The 16,023-nt window shown below is 34.3% G+C and overlaps 3 protein-coding genes across 5 annotated transcripts; all 3 read right to left on the minus strand.

Annotated features, from left to right (window-relative positions):
* Positions 1 to 2,860: 2,860 nt before the first annotated feature.
* Positions 2,861 to 4,302, minus strand: LOC149961949 (uncharacterized). Its single transcript, XM_090162281.1, has 4 exons — positions 3,845 to 4,302; positions 3,579 to 3,757; positions 3,384 to 3,506; positions 2,861 to 3,321 (listed from the first exon to the last, which is right to left on the minus strand). The coding sequence occupies exons 1-4, from the start codon at positions 4,300 to 4,302 to the stop codon at positions 2,861 to 2,863; spliced, it is 1,221 nt and encodes a 406-aa protein (XP_090018407.1).
* Positions 4,303 to 4,331: 29 nt separating this feature from the next.
* LOC149961950 (uncharacterized) lies at positions 4,332 to 5,896 on the minus strand (the record flags this gene model as incomplete). The annotated part of the gene is made up of 1 exon (XM_090162334.1): positions 4,332 to 5,896. A coding segment is annotated over exon 1 (702 nt), but the record flags the coding sequence as incomplete, so codon positions are not given.
* A 1,857-nt stretch (positions 5,897 to 7,753) lies between these two features.
* On the minus strand, positions 7,754 to 16,011 carry lqf (epsin homolog lqf). Of its 3 annotated transcripts, none has more exons than XM_090177769.1 (10): positions 15,869 to 16,011; positions 13,254 to 13,386; positions 12,946 to 13,195; positions 11,976 to 12,179; positions 11,849 to 11,909; positions 11,290 to 11,730; positions 10,796 to 10,957; positions 9,743 to 9,943; positions 9,578 to 9,610; positions 7,754 to 8,056 (listed from the first exon to the last, which is right to left on the minus strand). In XM_090177769.1, exons 2-10 carry the CDS (start codon positions 13,277 to 13,279, stop codon positions 7,791 to 7,793), a joined length of 1,644 nt encoding a protein of 547 aa, XP_090033895.1. In that variant the 5' UTR covers positions 13,280 to 13,386; positions 15,869 to 16,011; the 3' UTR covers positions 7,754 to 7,790. The 3 variants fall into 3 exon arrangements, with proteins under 3 accessions (XP_090033895.1, XP_090033886.1, XP_090033878.1); XM_090177760.1 differs by having other exon boundaries at positions 11,290 to 11,736; XM_090177752.1 differs by having other exon boundaries at positions 11,290 to 11,742.
* Positions 16,012 to 16,023: the final 12 nt, after the last annotated feature.

The following is a 16,023-nucleotide window of genomic DNA, read 5'->3' on the forward strand; positions in this document are numbered from 1 at the left end:
TGAGAAATAAGGAATTTCAATAGATAACCCAAGATTATATTACTCACCTTTAGTTTTCATTCGTTTAGAAACATTTTTAGAGCTACAGGCATGATCCATTATTGTTTTAAAACTATGTAACGCAAAAATATCTGGTATCTTGAAAACCGCAAGTCAAAAACCACGGCGCAATTTTCACTAAAACTTTTTAACTAGATGTCGGTAGCCCTGCCAGCAGCGGCTCTATGGAGCAGGCTTGGAAATAAGTGGTGGTCACTGGGTCAAAGACCAGTTTATTAATTGCTCGGACCAGTTTTTTATTCAAAATCTAGGGGTTCACTGGTCCAGTGTCCAGTTTATTAATTCAAAATTATCTACCGTATTATTCACAACTGGTCTACGTGACCACTTAAATAAATTCAAGATTTGGGAGTCAACTAATTTCTATTTCTATGGTTAAGCTATCCCTTATAACCTGTAAAGACTAATGACACACTCAGTGCTTCCACATTTAGGGTATTTTACCCCTTTTCGCGTAAAATTGACCTCGAGAGGGATTGTTTTTCGAGATTGAGGGTAATGGGTAAAATGAGTGTATTTTGAACATTTCATGGGAAATTTAAGGGTATTTAAAAATTTTGAAAATAATCTACCATGAAATATAATTTCCCTTTTTGACAAAGTGTAACTAAGTTGGCGGTCTGTGGAAAACTGGTTTTGCTTATGTCGAGACCTTTTTAGGTTCTTTCTCTGTTCACGGCCAACTTAGATCCACTGCTACTCGCACTAGAAGGCCCCCCAGCTTTATTTTCCTCCCATGTTAACGACCGTATGAGGAAAAGCCGATTTACGCGGGAAAATTCCGCTTGGCACGCTAGGAACCGGGACAACCCTTCTAATGTTATCCTACGGGGAAAATTTTTCGAAACAGTCCCACTTTTAGGAACCTTTTCCCTTATCTTTTCAATATTGTTCAACGCTGAGATTTTAAAATGATTTGAAGTAAGGTTTTAGCCTTATTTTAAGACTATGTTTGTAATTTTCCGATCTTTGGTTCGCGTACAATCTTCGTTTAAAATCGACCAAAATTTTAAGGCGAGGAATTGACTCCGTATCGAAAATAAGCCTCGGCGTCATCTTGCGTGGCGCGAGATTAAAAAATGTTAAGCTAAGAACACAAAATAAAATATCTCAGATTATCTGAAATACAACTTGGGTTCTATTTTTTACTTTAGTTAATATTTTATTACTTAAATTTTTACGTTTTATTATTATTAAACTGTTCAAAACATTATTTCAAATGGTTAAAGTTTGCTGTCTCTGATACAACCTAAGCTAATACAGTGTTTTGTATTAATTTGTGATTGTAACAATCAACAACACACTGAGAAATTGGATAAAACCTGATTGAAAACTAAACATAAATTCCACTAGTAAGTAGGCCTATTTCAAACTCTGTATTAAATTTTAAAAACTTCTCTTATATTAAATTTCATAGTTTTACAAATTGAATTTAATTTCTTGTAACAAATTTACGTGAAATATAAAAGTGTTTTAGATAAAATTTAAAGTTTCAAAACTTTTCGACTAACTGGTTTGTATTGTAGGTGTTTAACTTTTTAAAATTTTTGAGAAATATTGTGTATCAAATGGTCCAGAAGAGGAGGAACTAAGCGATTCATAATGGTTTTATCCAATTTCTCAGTGTATTGTTGATTATTACACAAATTAATACAAAACACTGTATTAGCTTAGGTTGTATCAGAGACAGCAAACTTTAACCATTTGAAATTATGTTTTGAACAGTTTAATAATAATAAAACGTAAAAATTTAAGTAATAAAATATTAACTAAAGTAAAAAATAGAACCCAAGTTGTATTTCAGATAATCTGAGATATTTTATTTTGTGTTCTTAGCTTTACATTTTTTAATCTCGCGCCACGCAAGATGACGCCGAGGCTTATTTTCGATACGGAGTCAATTCCTCGCCTTAAAATTTTGGTCGATTTTAAAAGAAGATTGTACGCGAACCAAAGATCGGAAAATTACAAACATAGTCTTAAAATAAAGCTAAAACCTTACTTCAAATCATATTAAAATCTCAGCGTTGAACAATATTGAAAAGATAAGGGAAAAGGTTCCTAAAAGTGGGACTGTTTCGAAAAATTTTCCCCGTAGGATAACATTAGAAGGGTTGTCCCGGTTCCTAGCGTGCCAAGCGGAATTTTCCCGCGTAAATCGGCTTTTCCTCATACGGTCGTTAACATGGGAGGAAAATAAAGCTGGGGGGCCTTCTAGTGCGAGTAGCAGTGGATCTAAGTTGGCCGTGCTCTGTTTGACGATTGGAGCAGACAAAATTATGGTTTTCGTCCCTTAGTAAGCAAATTGCATACCTTGACCGTTGCCTCCGTTATATCAAGGCCTGGGTTCCCTCTTTCCTGAGCATTGTACTACGAGTTATTCCCCCCCCCTGTTTGAAGTTTCCTATTTTTCCCAATAGATGGCGTTCGTTTCCATTGCGTTTAAATTTTAAGTTTCGTTCGCATTGGTCCTGAAAATGTATTAGTTCATCTACACGGCCAATATTAGCCAACTTCAGTTTATGAATTTTAACAATTTGTGAATTAATAAATGTATTACTCTTATTAAGGCTTATGTTAAATAGAATATAGTTTATGTGTAGTTGATAGTTTCATGATGGTCAAATAATTGATTCAATTGGTTTATTAAAATTTTAAAATCAACATTTTTAATACCGGAACATGAAATCAGATACTTGTTTTCCAAAATATCACTAATGGGAGTAGAAAGATATATTCCATACCTACCACCCACATACATATCAGTTTTTTCCTAGTATTTCAAACTTTGAGAACTTTTCTAGATAAGGGCTTGGTGTTTAATTTTATTTTCTTTTCGATCTGAGGCATCTTTAGCGTGATTATCTAAAAGAGCTCTCAAGAACTTCTCTAGAAGGATTTTCCGAAAATCTTGACTTTCCCGTGATGAGAAATTCTTGCATTCGTTGCACATTAGGGGTTTTTCGAAGTAAGGTAGAATTTCTCTTACATATGATTGAAGCACTTGTACCCGAGGAAACAAATGGAGTGAGGATTGCACAAATTCCGTTACAAGGGCCAATAATTTAATTATCATTCGTGAGGGATATTTCAAGCCTCCTCTATCTTGAGCATTAATTAAAGCAAATAACGGAGATTTACTTTGCGGCTGCATCATTTTGTCCAGACAAAACTCACAGTCAGTCCTTTCTTCGGCACATTTTATTATGTACCCACCAACCATTGCAATGGAGCAATTTCTTATTGAGACAACAGGGCTTTCTGAAATTTAAAATGAAGTCATTTGCTTTTGAACTTATGGAGTTTTAAAATCATAATATTACCATTTGGACTTGTTTTCTCCATTTCATGTAATATGGTTGTTAGGTGAGGAGGCAATTTGATTAACACTATTGATGTGGCAGTTGGATGACTATCTCCAAGACTTATTTCGTGATCAGACGCAACTAGAAACAAATTTTGAAATTTGAGGACGCTCAATCACATTATCATATTAAATTGAATAAAAACTAATATACCATTAGCAATTGATTTAGAACCATTTCCACAATTTGATGAACTGGATGCCTTCAAGATTCCAATTTTCAAATGGTGTTCTATGCTGAGGGTGCAGGCACGGGCATCCATTTGATCGTTGAATCCTCCACTACTCCTTATATGACTAAACGTCTCTTGAATGGTATCACTTGAAAATTTTCTAGTGAAAATGTAATGAAAACCATTTTCCAATAAATATTTTACAAGTGAAATAGTGGATTTGGTGGTAACGACTAGAGCTTCATACGTCTCATCTGTGAAACAGTCTGATTTGTCATACGCTTGTGCATTAGTTTGAATAGCTTCGATAAAAGGTAGAAATTCTTCAGCGAGCCAAACAAGCCTTTCATCATCAATAGATTCGAAGGGGAGTTTATTCTCATTTCTCATATGTATGGCATAAGTCTTGTTGTGAATGTCATGTACTTCAAACCATTTGCGGACCATCTCCATAAAGTAGATTGTACATTCCAAATCAGCTCGTTCTTCAGGTTTGCACGTATTGAGCCTTAGAGTTGTTTTTAAAGCTGCTGTCATCGGATGAGAGAATAATAGTACTGCTCTTCTTACATTCATTTTTTCAAAGCTCGTTGGGAAAACCATTTTCCTAGTTAGAAATCTTACTGGTTTCATTAACGCATTGCTTTGAGCGAGATATAAGTCCGTGACAAATTTGGGGTTAATTAGAAGGGCAATAAACACCATAATTGATTTCTTATATTTTTTATTATATGACTTTGATCAAAGGCGATGAACATTTTCCTAGCTGGATCTAAGGGATGTACTATTTCGTGATGTAATTGTCTGTCACTAGAAAATTTCTTAAACGCTGCAGTATTAATCTTTGCGTTGTCTGAAACAAGCCGGACAACAACGAATCCACAGTCTTCCACCGCTTTAATCACCTCCAATGTAATTTTGTGAAGCTCTTCCGCTGTCAATTTGGCGGTAAAAAAATAGGCCACGCGAAGTTTAAAATTGGTTGAGAGACCCTGGAACACAAAACACAACAAATGTGTAGCTAGCTGGTCACCTATTCCGTCTTCATCTGTTGCGCTTGTTTCACCAAAATATCGATCCATTTTTCTGTCATATAATAACTTTGGTTTAATGGCCATTTCATCGTGCATTAAAGATCCTAATATTTCATTTGGATGCTTTAATTTGGAAACCTCGGCAATGAGACGGTCTTTGGCAATCTGTGTAATACCGTCAGCTCCACTTGAATTGCCCAGAAATTTTCTTAACGTTGTACGTTCCGGTAAATGTAAAATATCCAAATCTCGGATAAAGTTATACGTAGCTGTAGATTTCTTATAAATTAAACAACAAATCTTCAAGGTTGAATGTTTATACGGTAAAGACTTTTTACCGTAGGCGAGTACTTGTTCAATTAAAAAATTGGCTCTTACATCTCCACTCATACTCTCGCCCATAATCTTTCGCAGTTGGGTATATTCCTTTCTTTGGTTCTCTTCTTTTTGTTCCTTGATTGTTTCTTTTAAGCTTGCAATTATTTTCCTTTGAGCTACAACTTGCTTTCTCAATTTATAATTGTCTCTTACATATTTACGTTTAGAAGTTACGTATGGTGTCTTTCGTACAACAGGAGACGCTTGAGTAGTGGCATCTCTACATTAAATTAAAGGGACAACTTCAGCTAGAGTAGATTTTTCTGGAATCACAGATTTAGCTTGGACTAGGGATGTAGTTTTGACTAGAGACGTTGTTTCTATTTGAAGAACGACTTTGTTGTGAGGAACTATAATGTCTCGAGGAACAACTACGTCTTGAGGAACAATTACGTCTTGAGGAACTATTATGTCTTGAGGAACTATTATGTCTCGAGGAACTATTATGTCTCGAGGAACTATTATGTCTCGAGGAACTATTATGTCTCGAGGAACTATTATGTCTCGAGGAACTATTATGTCTCGAGGAAAAACTACGACTTGAGGAACTATTATGTCTCGAGGAACAACTACGTCTTGAGGAACTATTATTTCTCAACGACTAGCTTTCTCTTGACAAATGACTTGAGGGCTGGAAGTGTATTCGTAAGTTTTATTCATCACAGGTTGCATATCCATGGTTCGAATATGTGATGTGTTGTCATTGCACTGTTTTTTTTTCAACTTTGGAATGAATAATATCTGATACTCTGAACAAAGCCTTTTTTAGCTTTTCTCGAGCTGAAATAACAGGTGTGGTTTGTACATCAGTCCTTGGAATATTTCCCACTGGAGAAAGAGGGATTCTTCTTTCGCAAGAGTTCTTAAACATCTTTTGGGGATGAGAATCAGAAATTTCAAATTCATTTAGCGAAATATGGGGCACAACGCCGTTTAAAAGACGTTTTCGACTAGTTGATATACTAAAATCAGACTTGTTAAAATGTTTGCTACAGATTTTAGCATCTCCTTTATTTGATATAAGTTCCTCATGAAATGAAAGATCGTCATCCTGTTGGACGTTAAAAATTGCACAAATCCATTTTTTTCTCATTGACATTTCCTTAGGAAATGAATGGAAACTTATATTTTCCTCTTGACCAATTTGGCGTTTCTTTACTCTCTTCCAATCACTTTGTTTGCAATTAGGAACTGAGCAGACAACCATTTTATATTACTACAAATGTAATTAAACGTTTGTTAATATGTGGAATAAAATACAATTAGTTAAATACTTACTTATTAATGACCACCACGGCGAATCATTGGAAAAAAAGATCCAAAGTACAACTTTGCAAAAAACGAAATGCGCACGCTCTAAATTTCAAATTTCACAATGGTTCAGAGTGCCTCTAGCGATAAATTGCGGCGTATTAGAAATCCACGGTGGGGGGGGGCGAAAATCTAAGCGTACCCAGGCCTTGATATAACGGAGGCAACGCCTTGACCTACCATTAATATGAGTGTCTTTATCTTTGTAAAAAAATAAAGAAAAAACTGTGATAATTTAACTACTTTCTATATCGTTGTTTTTTATGGGAATTTTCAGGGTATTTTTAAATTTAAAATGGGTAAAAGTGGGTATTTTGTTGTTTGATTCTTGTGGGAATTTTAAGGGAATTTTTGAAATTTGGAATGGGTAAAAGTGGGTATTTTTCAGCTTATGTCTGGGTAAAATGATCTTTTGGAAGTGGAAGCACTGGACACACTATAAGAACAAAAGTTGGCAAACGGCTTCAAAATAAAACACAAAAACCAACTTATTAATAAAGTAAATATTTATTGCAAAGTATATCATACACTTAATTTTTTGTTCTCTTAGAGAAAGAAAATAAAAAGTAACCTCTGACAAAAACGGTTTTTCCTTCCAAATACAGTTAAATTTTTTAATCGGTTAGCTTTCGTAAAAAATTACACCCATTTTCCGACATTATTAGCAAGAGCAGCAAAAAAAGGACTATTAATTTAATGGTATTTTACAGGCAAATTCTAAGTAATAAACACGGCTATTTAAAAGCTAAATGGCCCTTCATATAATCATTTAAACACATTTGTATAGTTCATCCTAACTATAGTTATATTATAATAGATATAACAATATTCTTTTTTCGTAATATTTAATTCAACTAAATCTATACAATTTGTCCCCCTGGAATTAATCTTAGAGAAAAAATTAAAATTCATCGTTTGTCACAAAAATTATACTTTTTAAATTATTGTTAAGAGTAAATAACCTTTGAAACTATACAGCTGAATGTAGGAAGCCGCACTAGAAAGAATAAACAGATGGCGACAGTCTCCACAAGAACAATATCCTATATTGGCCTATCACACATTAACTTGAGAGATAAAAGCCACCAAAAGATGAAAACTGATTGGCCAATTTTTATTCCCAGACCTGCTGCCATCTATCAAATTCCAAAGCAGTTTCCTGACATTTTCCTTTCTTTACCAAACGCTATAAGCTTATAAACCTAAATTAAAATTAAAAGGCTTGTTACTATTTAACGAGAGGTTAGAATGAGTTGTAGGTACGATAAAATTGCTCTTTTTAAAGTGGCCCAGGCACAGGTTTTGTATTTTTCGCATAATCTGTGTTTTATATAAGCAATTTATAGCGAAATTAAAGTTTTTTTTCATTTTCATTAATAGAATAATTTAGGCTTTTGTATATCTCAATTTTGAGAGGATATTTTCCTTATATCTTTCTTAAATGGTAGAGTGAAGGAACGGAGGATTATGTCACAGGAAAGGATTGTTAGCGGGGCTCGCGGGATACTGGGTAGGTAGTGTTCCTAAGGGCATCATCGGTTGACCCATGGGCACCATACTAGTTGCTTGCGGTACATGGTTTACAATTACAGGCGCCGCCGCAAATGTGGGACTTGGATTCGGAGACACAAATTGGTTCTGAGCGCGCAATTGGTTTATGCTAGGCGGTGGTGGTTTTGCAGCTTGAAATGGATTGTATGTTGTAGGTTGAAATGGATTTGTTACCCCTGCTGCCACTGAAAAAAGTTAAAACCATTTAAATACAATTGAAATCCTTAGTTATTTAATATCTAAGATGGTGCTATGCTTTGGTTCACATTGGTATTAAGTACAACAAGAAGAGATCGAGATAATTTTAACAAGAATAATTTTTTTCTTTAAACAGTTTGCTACACAATAGAACTTTGCGATGGTATTCCTTCTAAAATTATGTAGATAACTTCTTGTGTAAGGAGAAACATAACTAGTAGCTTCAATGAGCATTTTGTTTAGAGGCGAAAAGTACAACTGTTTTAAATATATATTTTTGGTGTAAATTTTAAAATTATACATGCATAGCCTACATTTCAGTGAAAAATACTTTCCTATGAAGTGTCTCGAGGCTGTGGGGAAAGCATTGAGAATAAACTACATTTACGCAAGAAACAGATTTTATGGTGTTGCAGTAGTGATAAAATGCGGTACACGTTTTTCAACTTTTACTTAACCAAAATCTAACTTATGGTAAGAGTAATAGCCTCTATGGCTTAGCTGTAAGGCCATTCATTATGTGTCATTTAAAGCTAATACAGTATTGCCTTCAACAGTTCAACAAAAATATATGCCTAGCAGCAAATTATTTGAAGTGATACCGCTTGGTGGTACTTCTTTAGATCAACATTTTCAGAGCACAGCATGAACTGTCTTGAAAATGGGATTCCAATTATTAAGCTGGTCCAAGGGGACAAGCGGTTCAAGCAATTTTACTCATGGGTTTTAGATCAGTAAAACAAGTCTTATTTCCAAGAGTCTGAATTAGAAGTAAACAAGCAACATTTACTTCTGACAACAATGCCATGCTTTGTTTACATTTGTCAATAACTAAAAACAGTTTTAGGCTTGGAAATGTAACATTTCATAAGCACATAAACCAGCTTTTTGGAAGAAATATATCAAGTAAATAGCTCATCACCCAAGGGTTTACTCGTATCGAAGAACATTGAGAAAAAACAACAAGATTGGCATCTCTGATAAGTTGCCGAACCCCAGAAATCTTGATAACCATGATATGGAGTAGCAACTACAAAAATCGGGGTTTTTAAAGAAAGAAATGGTTTAAGTCAACTTAAACTGTGCTCAAGATGGCAATTCTACACAGTGCAAACATTACACCAAGCGCTATTTCTTCTCCATGGGTTTACAAGTTTCAATCAAAATACTACAAACCTTTCTCTAGAAAAAGTAAAGTACCTTATCAGCAAAGCGAAACATTTCTGACAACAGCGCGGCTTAAATAGCATAGATTCTAATAATTTCACTGAATTACCTGCAAAATCGCATAATAATAGGCCTATTTTCGAGACGTTAATGACTTGCATGTAAGTCCCAAACCCAGAGGGGTTGAGACAAAATATGAAGATTTAAAGGTGAAGGAATAAAAAAAAGCAAAGTGGAATGGTGATGAAGCAAGTCTAAGACCTTACCAACAAAATGTGCTAAAAAATTAAAAATAACATAATAAAAACCAAAACCCAAATAAAAAAACTACAAATAAATACCATTTAAGTTTTCTTTATATTCCACAGGTACTCCTTTAAATTAAAGAAATATTCATGTTGTAGAAAATCAGTTTAGAACATGATACTTGGTCTAATTCATTAAAGTACACCAGCTTTTTAAATCTACGTAAGCTTGGCAAAGTTGAATTTCGAGGATTGGCTTACCAGTGGGTTTGGTGCTGACCAATGCGTCCAAATTGACTAAGTTGGAATTAGCACCCAAGAAGCTTTCTGGCGTTTTTCTCGCTGCTGACTGTTGAAATTGAATGTTGTTGTTAGCCATTTCGCTACCAACTTGATTTCCTGAGAGCGAAGCTTGTAAGGCTGTCATTTCGAAAGGGTTTGGTGATGTTCTAGAATCTCCACCTATGAAAATTACTTCATTATTTACAACATTTTACACAGGCTTAATTATCTTGGTTTAAATGGTTTACAAAGGATTAGCCAGGATGAAACAGTTTACAAAGACTTGGCTAGTTTTTAATGCTTAGTTTATATAAAAGATTTATCCATGGCATCCACCAAAAAAAAGTCTTCTTAACATTACAGCTATTGTCACTTTGGGCACAAACCACAACGGGGCTGGTAACTAATGAATACTAACTGGAAAGTGTGATCAATTTCTGTTCATCATCCAGTAAAGAAACACAAAACTTAATATTGAGAAAGGTACATGATAGCAATCCCTCGATCACTTAAGAGTTGCTGTCCCGAAAACCGAATGCAATTTTCCTCAGATCACCAATGGAATACAAACTTTTACATTTTTACTTGGTATTTAGAAAGGGCAGACTAAATGCTGTTCTGTAAAAGTTTATTTCTTTGAGACCATGACTCTATCGAGCGTTCGTGCCACATTGGACTAAAGCCATGATGTCACCAACAAATATCGAACAATATTAGAACACTCCAAATGGACAATGCTATAAAGCCCATTTATCTAGACTTAATATTAAGGCTTTAGTGGATATTTTTTAATTTCAAAGGGCTAACTCTGAGGTTTAAGTTGGAAGGTTCCAAAAGTTGGACTGCTTAATAGGTTCTCTTATGTTTTTTTTTAATAAACTACTTTACTTACACTCTAATACCGTGGTTTTAATCTCTTAGGGACACCTGATTTTTCTGCGCAAAAGCAGATAGATTTTTAAAATTTGATATACTGAAGCAAAGTGCCCTTAAACGAAGCTATTAATAAGTCCTTGGTTTGCAAAGGCTTACCAGGTGTCGTAACTGCTGATCTTTTACTGATAAGATCAAAGTCATCAGTTTCCCCATTTGTTGACAGAGTACCCAATGCATCCATCGATGCGGATGATGTAGGAGGATTCTTGGGGGCCCATGGGTCAGCATTGGGCATTTTCTCACCCCAAGGGTCATTATCTATGTTAGGGTTATGTGGAATATTAAAAAGGGCATTTTAGGAACCAAAAATGTGTTCAAGGGTGTTAAAACGAATGTATCCATAGCAAGTGTTAAGATAGTATCAACACAACCAAGGAAAAATTTCAGTCACCAAAAATCATTTCGTAAAAAAATAAAATCAAAGGCTTGTGGCAAAATTGAAATATGAATGAAAAATAAAAACGAAGATAAAAGTGATCTTAAATAAAAAAAAAACAGAAAGCAAACACTAAAGTTGGATAAAGTCATTAACATAAAACAATGCCAAAGTGGAAAAAAGGAATGAAAATGAAGTAGGTTGAAGCACTTACCAATATTAGGAGGCTGAGACAAAACCGGTGAAGATTTCCACGGATCATTGGACGAAGTAGCACCGAGAGGAGGTGGGGATGCGGTGGAACCCCAAGGATCGGAAACCTGTTGAGCTTGAGTGTTGAGTGGCATCCCCCATGGATCGGTGTTAGAGTTATTCATAGGCGGAGGTGGCGGGGGCAAAGACGGTGCCGCACCCAGGCTGTTGTTTACTTGTAACCCTAGTAAATCATCGAGAGTGCTATGTTGGCTTCCATGAGGCGAAGATTTTCCGTCACCATCTTTTTTGAGTTCTTCTTTACTCTCTGTAATTGCCATTTGCAGACGCAGGTCATCATTCCGCCTAAGCCGTTCTTCCAATTCAGCCTCTTCTTTGCTCATTGCAAGTGCAAGCTGTAATTGCAACTCTTCTTCGCCCACCGTTTGTGGTCTAGCACATTCTAATTCTGGAACTAAATAGAATTACATTCTAATAGAGATAATTTTCAGTCAAACAGACAGTGGTAGCTAAAAACACTACGATATCTGTTGACCGAAACTGGCCATAAAGATACGTACCGCGCGGTGATGCAGCACCATTAGGAGAGTTTTCAATTTCACTGTAGCCTGATAGCGCCTCCTAAAGGTTGAAATGGAAATGAATACCATATTTTTGTATATTTTATTAATTTAATGTAGTTCTTACGTGAGAAGCAGATTGGGCAAAACGTTCCTTAGCCTTGAGAGCTCTAGCTCTTTCATTTCTTAATCTTTCATCGTCTTTTAGTAGAGATACTAATTGTTTGGATTTCTCGCGTACATTCATTCCTTGGTCCTTGTTTTCTTCCACATACTGAAAGTCTTTTAGTGTCTGAATGGCAAAGATATTTTCTTTGCATTGTTGGGCCACCTAATAATGAAATCAAACAACTGCTTAAAAATACTCCTAAGCCAATATTGGAAAACAATATTTGGCCATAGTTCAAGACTAAACAGAGCCTAAGGTTGTGTTGGGAGCTGTTGGCTTGTGTGACAAAACAATATGGAATAATGCCATTAAAAGTGGCTAAATGACTTAGTTCTATGGTGTTGCTTAACTGATTTTTATTATTAGATTATGACAATGAAATTCAAAGAAAAAATAGGGCTGAGGCTTACTATGCAATCAAGCCAAGGGTTACAACAAATAAGTACTAAGTATAGGGAATTTATTGACCAAGCCGAAAATATCATTATTGAATAGAGCAAGAATATTATTTATGACCACCCAAAAGTTCCTAAACTAATAGGTTGATGGTGTTCAAGATATTAGAGCATCCAGTACAGTGGCCATTTTCAAAAATGGCAACTTGAACTAAGAAACTATAAGGTCAAATAAGATCATAACTGCCTGGAATTTATATAGACTCTTAAACGCGCCTCCCCAATCAACCACCATTACCTTACAGTCTAAGGGGAGGGTGATGAAAAAACCGGATTGGGGGGGCTGAAATTTCTGCGGTAGAGCGCTTGCTCGTCGGTTGCCTGTACGATAATGGCAGCACCCAGAAAACGTTCCTAAAAAGAGTGTATAGGGGGCCATAACTCCCTTATTATTATTTCTTTTCTAATGCCCATTTGGCCTATAATATAATGGTAGAGAGTAAAAAATGTGACTATTTTTAAATTTCACATACTTTCTCCGATCCAGTCTTAATCATATACTCAAGCAAAACCAAAGCTTTATAGACATGTCTCCAATTTTTGCCATGATCATTAAGTCTCTTCCAAATCATTTGCATTATTTCAGAGAAGGCCACGACGTTGTAAGTCAAATCAGCAATTTCACCCATCAAGGTACTCGATGGCCCCCATGGGTCATTTGAGGTTGCCTCCCGAACTTTAACCTGAGCTTCCGTGTAGTTCTTGACAACGTTCTTTAGACCTCTATTTTCGAAAATAATTTAATTTAACTACAATAAATGGCAAACAAATTGCTATTTACCTTCGAACTCCATGCACATTAATCATTGTTCTAGCATATATTGTCTTTTGTTAATCCCTTCTATTTGAACACTTCCAGGTACTTCTAGCAATTTATTTACGATAATTTCAATTTAGGAACATCACAAAATATACTGCAAAGAAAAAATATTCCATAATAAGATAAACTGGGATCACAATACTAACTTCGGAAAATTATACAGCCCAAAGAATGAACTAATTCGTGATAACAAGTTACTTTATTTTAATTACTTTTGATTTCTTATACCTTTTATCACAAATTATCAGATATTTCATAACCTACAGTCATCTTTGTAACAAAAATGTTAAATTTCAACAATGTAGAATGGTGGGAAAATACACCTGACTAATTCATATTGGGAGATGGCTGTATGTACTTTTATAATGGCACCTTAAGCCTACAAAATAACTAAGTCAAAAATAGTATAACACCGAAATATCACCTAATTGTACAAGTGCTTTTTCCAAAAACATTAAAAAGCAATAACACAAAATAGTAGAACATAAAACATTATAGATCTAAGGAATAAAAATGATTAAAAAAGTTATAAAATGTTGATTGCCTGATAAAATGTTAATTGGTAGGAAAATACTCATTCTTATCTAACAACTTTCTTTAATGAACATTTTTAAACGATTGATAAGTTGATAACCCACCATAACATAGTAATTTTAAGAATTTAGCTATAATAAGGGACACAAATTGAATAGTTACATTAGCCATATAGAATATATATATATATATATATATATATATATATATATATATATATATTTATATAAAATAATATAATATTTATATGACATATTACCGAAATATTTTTAAGCTTTACGGTAATATGTGAATATGCATAAAACATTTTATACAAGACTAACCAAAGGGGATTTCATTATACTGTGTAATAATAACAGCACCTCAAAATGAGTTGTAATTAGCCTATACTTAATTTGTAAACATAGGGCGTGATATTATAAATTCTATTAATTATTGCTCAATAAAATAATATCAATATTGGTTATATAACAGTAAATGTTTGCTTGTATAAATTATTACATATTATGAGGTAGATTTTTAATAACAAGATTCGTAGGATGTATTACAAAAATGTAAAGGGTAAAGCAGCACTACAATAAAACTATCTGCAGACCTATTTCAGACAACGCCTATTGAGACCGGGAACTTATTGGATTTCAAGTCAGCCTCTACCCTCAAGACCCTAAAATGTCACTTTGGATCAACACTTGTGATGGCTTCCTTACAACGATGATATTAGGTTACGTTCGCTAATGCAATTGAAAATAAGCTTACACAAAAAATGTAGCTTCTACTATTATAGCTAGATTTCTACAATAAAATCTTAAAAATTAAACTTTCTTTATTTGAATAATATATATTGTTTAAATTAAACTATAACTAAAATTAAATACTTTGGTCAAATTATCCGGATTAAAAACTGACTTAATTAAATACTCATAACCCACCAAAGTTTTAGATCATATTAAATATTAATAATGGTAATTTAATTAGAAATACAGTTAGTCATTAGACTGAAAACACGAAGCCTCACTAACTATTTTTTGGGGCCTCCCACTCTTTATATTTAATTTCCTGAATTTTTCTCACTCAAGATAAAAATCTTGCTCTCAATAAGCTAACTACTTACATTTAAGAGCAAAAAAAGGAAAAGGAAGTGCAATAGTGATTAGGTTTAAACATACTACAATTGAAACAGTGTGCCAAGCAACGTTAAACCCCTAAACTGCTAAAAATGTTGCCAGAAAACCTGGTTAACGCATACTTTATAACATTGACCCAAATATAAAAATGGTTGTTTGACATTGAGTCACAGGGCTATAAGCCAATATTTAAAAAATACCGGAATTATGGGATAGAAAAAATTATGAGAGATTTAGGATTAAAATTCCCATTTTAAGTATTTATAATGCCCTAACAGACAAGAGGGAGTCTTAACATAAGCAGAAAAGAGCGGATCACCATGTATACTGTTGGTGTAACATTCTCTGTAGAATTTCTAACTATTCAATTCCTGATAACTTTTATTAAATACACAAATAAAAAGATTTAAGAATGTATGAAAAGTAGATATTAATTAAAATTCTTGAAAGCCTAATTTTGATACTATTTCCGTTTAAACGTGAAAAGGGAAAGAGGAAAGTAAAGAAATTAATTAAATAGAACATACCTCAAATTACACCGCTTATTAAAAAAATTCTTTCCGTTATTTTAAATGTCCTTCCAAGCTTAAAGTTATTAAATTCAGATATCTAACGAAAGACTGTTGCCTTAATTCTCAAAATTATTGTGTAACACGGGTATTTCCATGTGACGTAGTAAAGAATACGATGTCTTGTCTATCACAAAAATAAATAACAGGAGACAAGTTACAAGCCTAAGGCCTACTTAAGAGGATCACTTATGAGAACCCTAGAGGCCCGAGGCATTTTACAGACAAAGGCTTAGCATTCGGAGTAATGTTTAAGACACTCGTACTTAACCTCAACGATAACGAACTAAATTATAATTCCTAAAAGTTATTGCAAGTTCGTGCGTTGGAATAAATTATGATAGCTTACCGAAATTTCCACGAAACGGAATCGCTTAATTTCCTACAATTTAGCAGCGACGTTTTGCGTTCTGTCGACGACCCTTTCATTTACCATATTTTCTACCCCCTTTTCGGATATTGTTTTCTTCCCCGGGGGCTGAATTACGTTGTTGCCAGTTTTTC

The sequence above is a fragment of the Leiobunum rupestre genome, chromosome 1 (assembly GCF_980474605.1).
Source record: "Leiobunum rupestre chromosome 1, qqLeiRupe1.1.hap1, whole genome shotgun sequence".
Taxonomy (NCBI): Eukaryota; Metazoa; Arthropoda; class Arachnida; order Opiliones; family Sclerosomatidae; genus Leiobunum; species Leiobunum rupestre.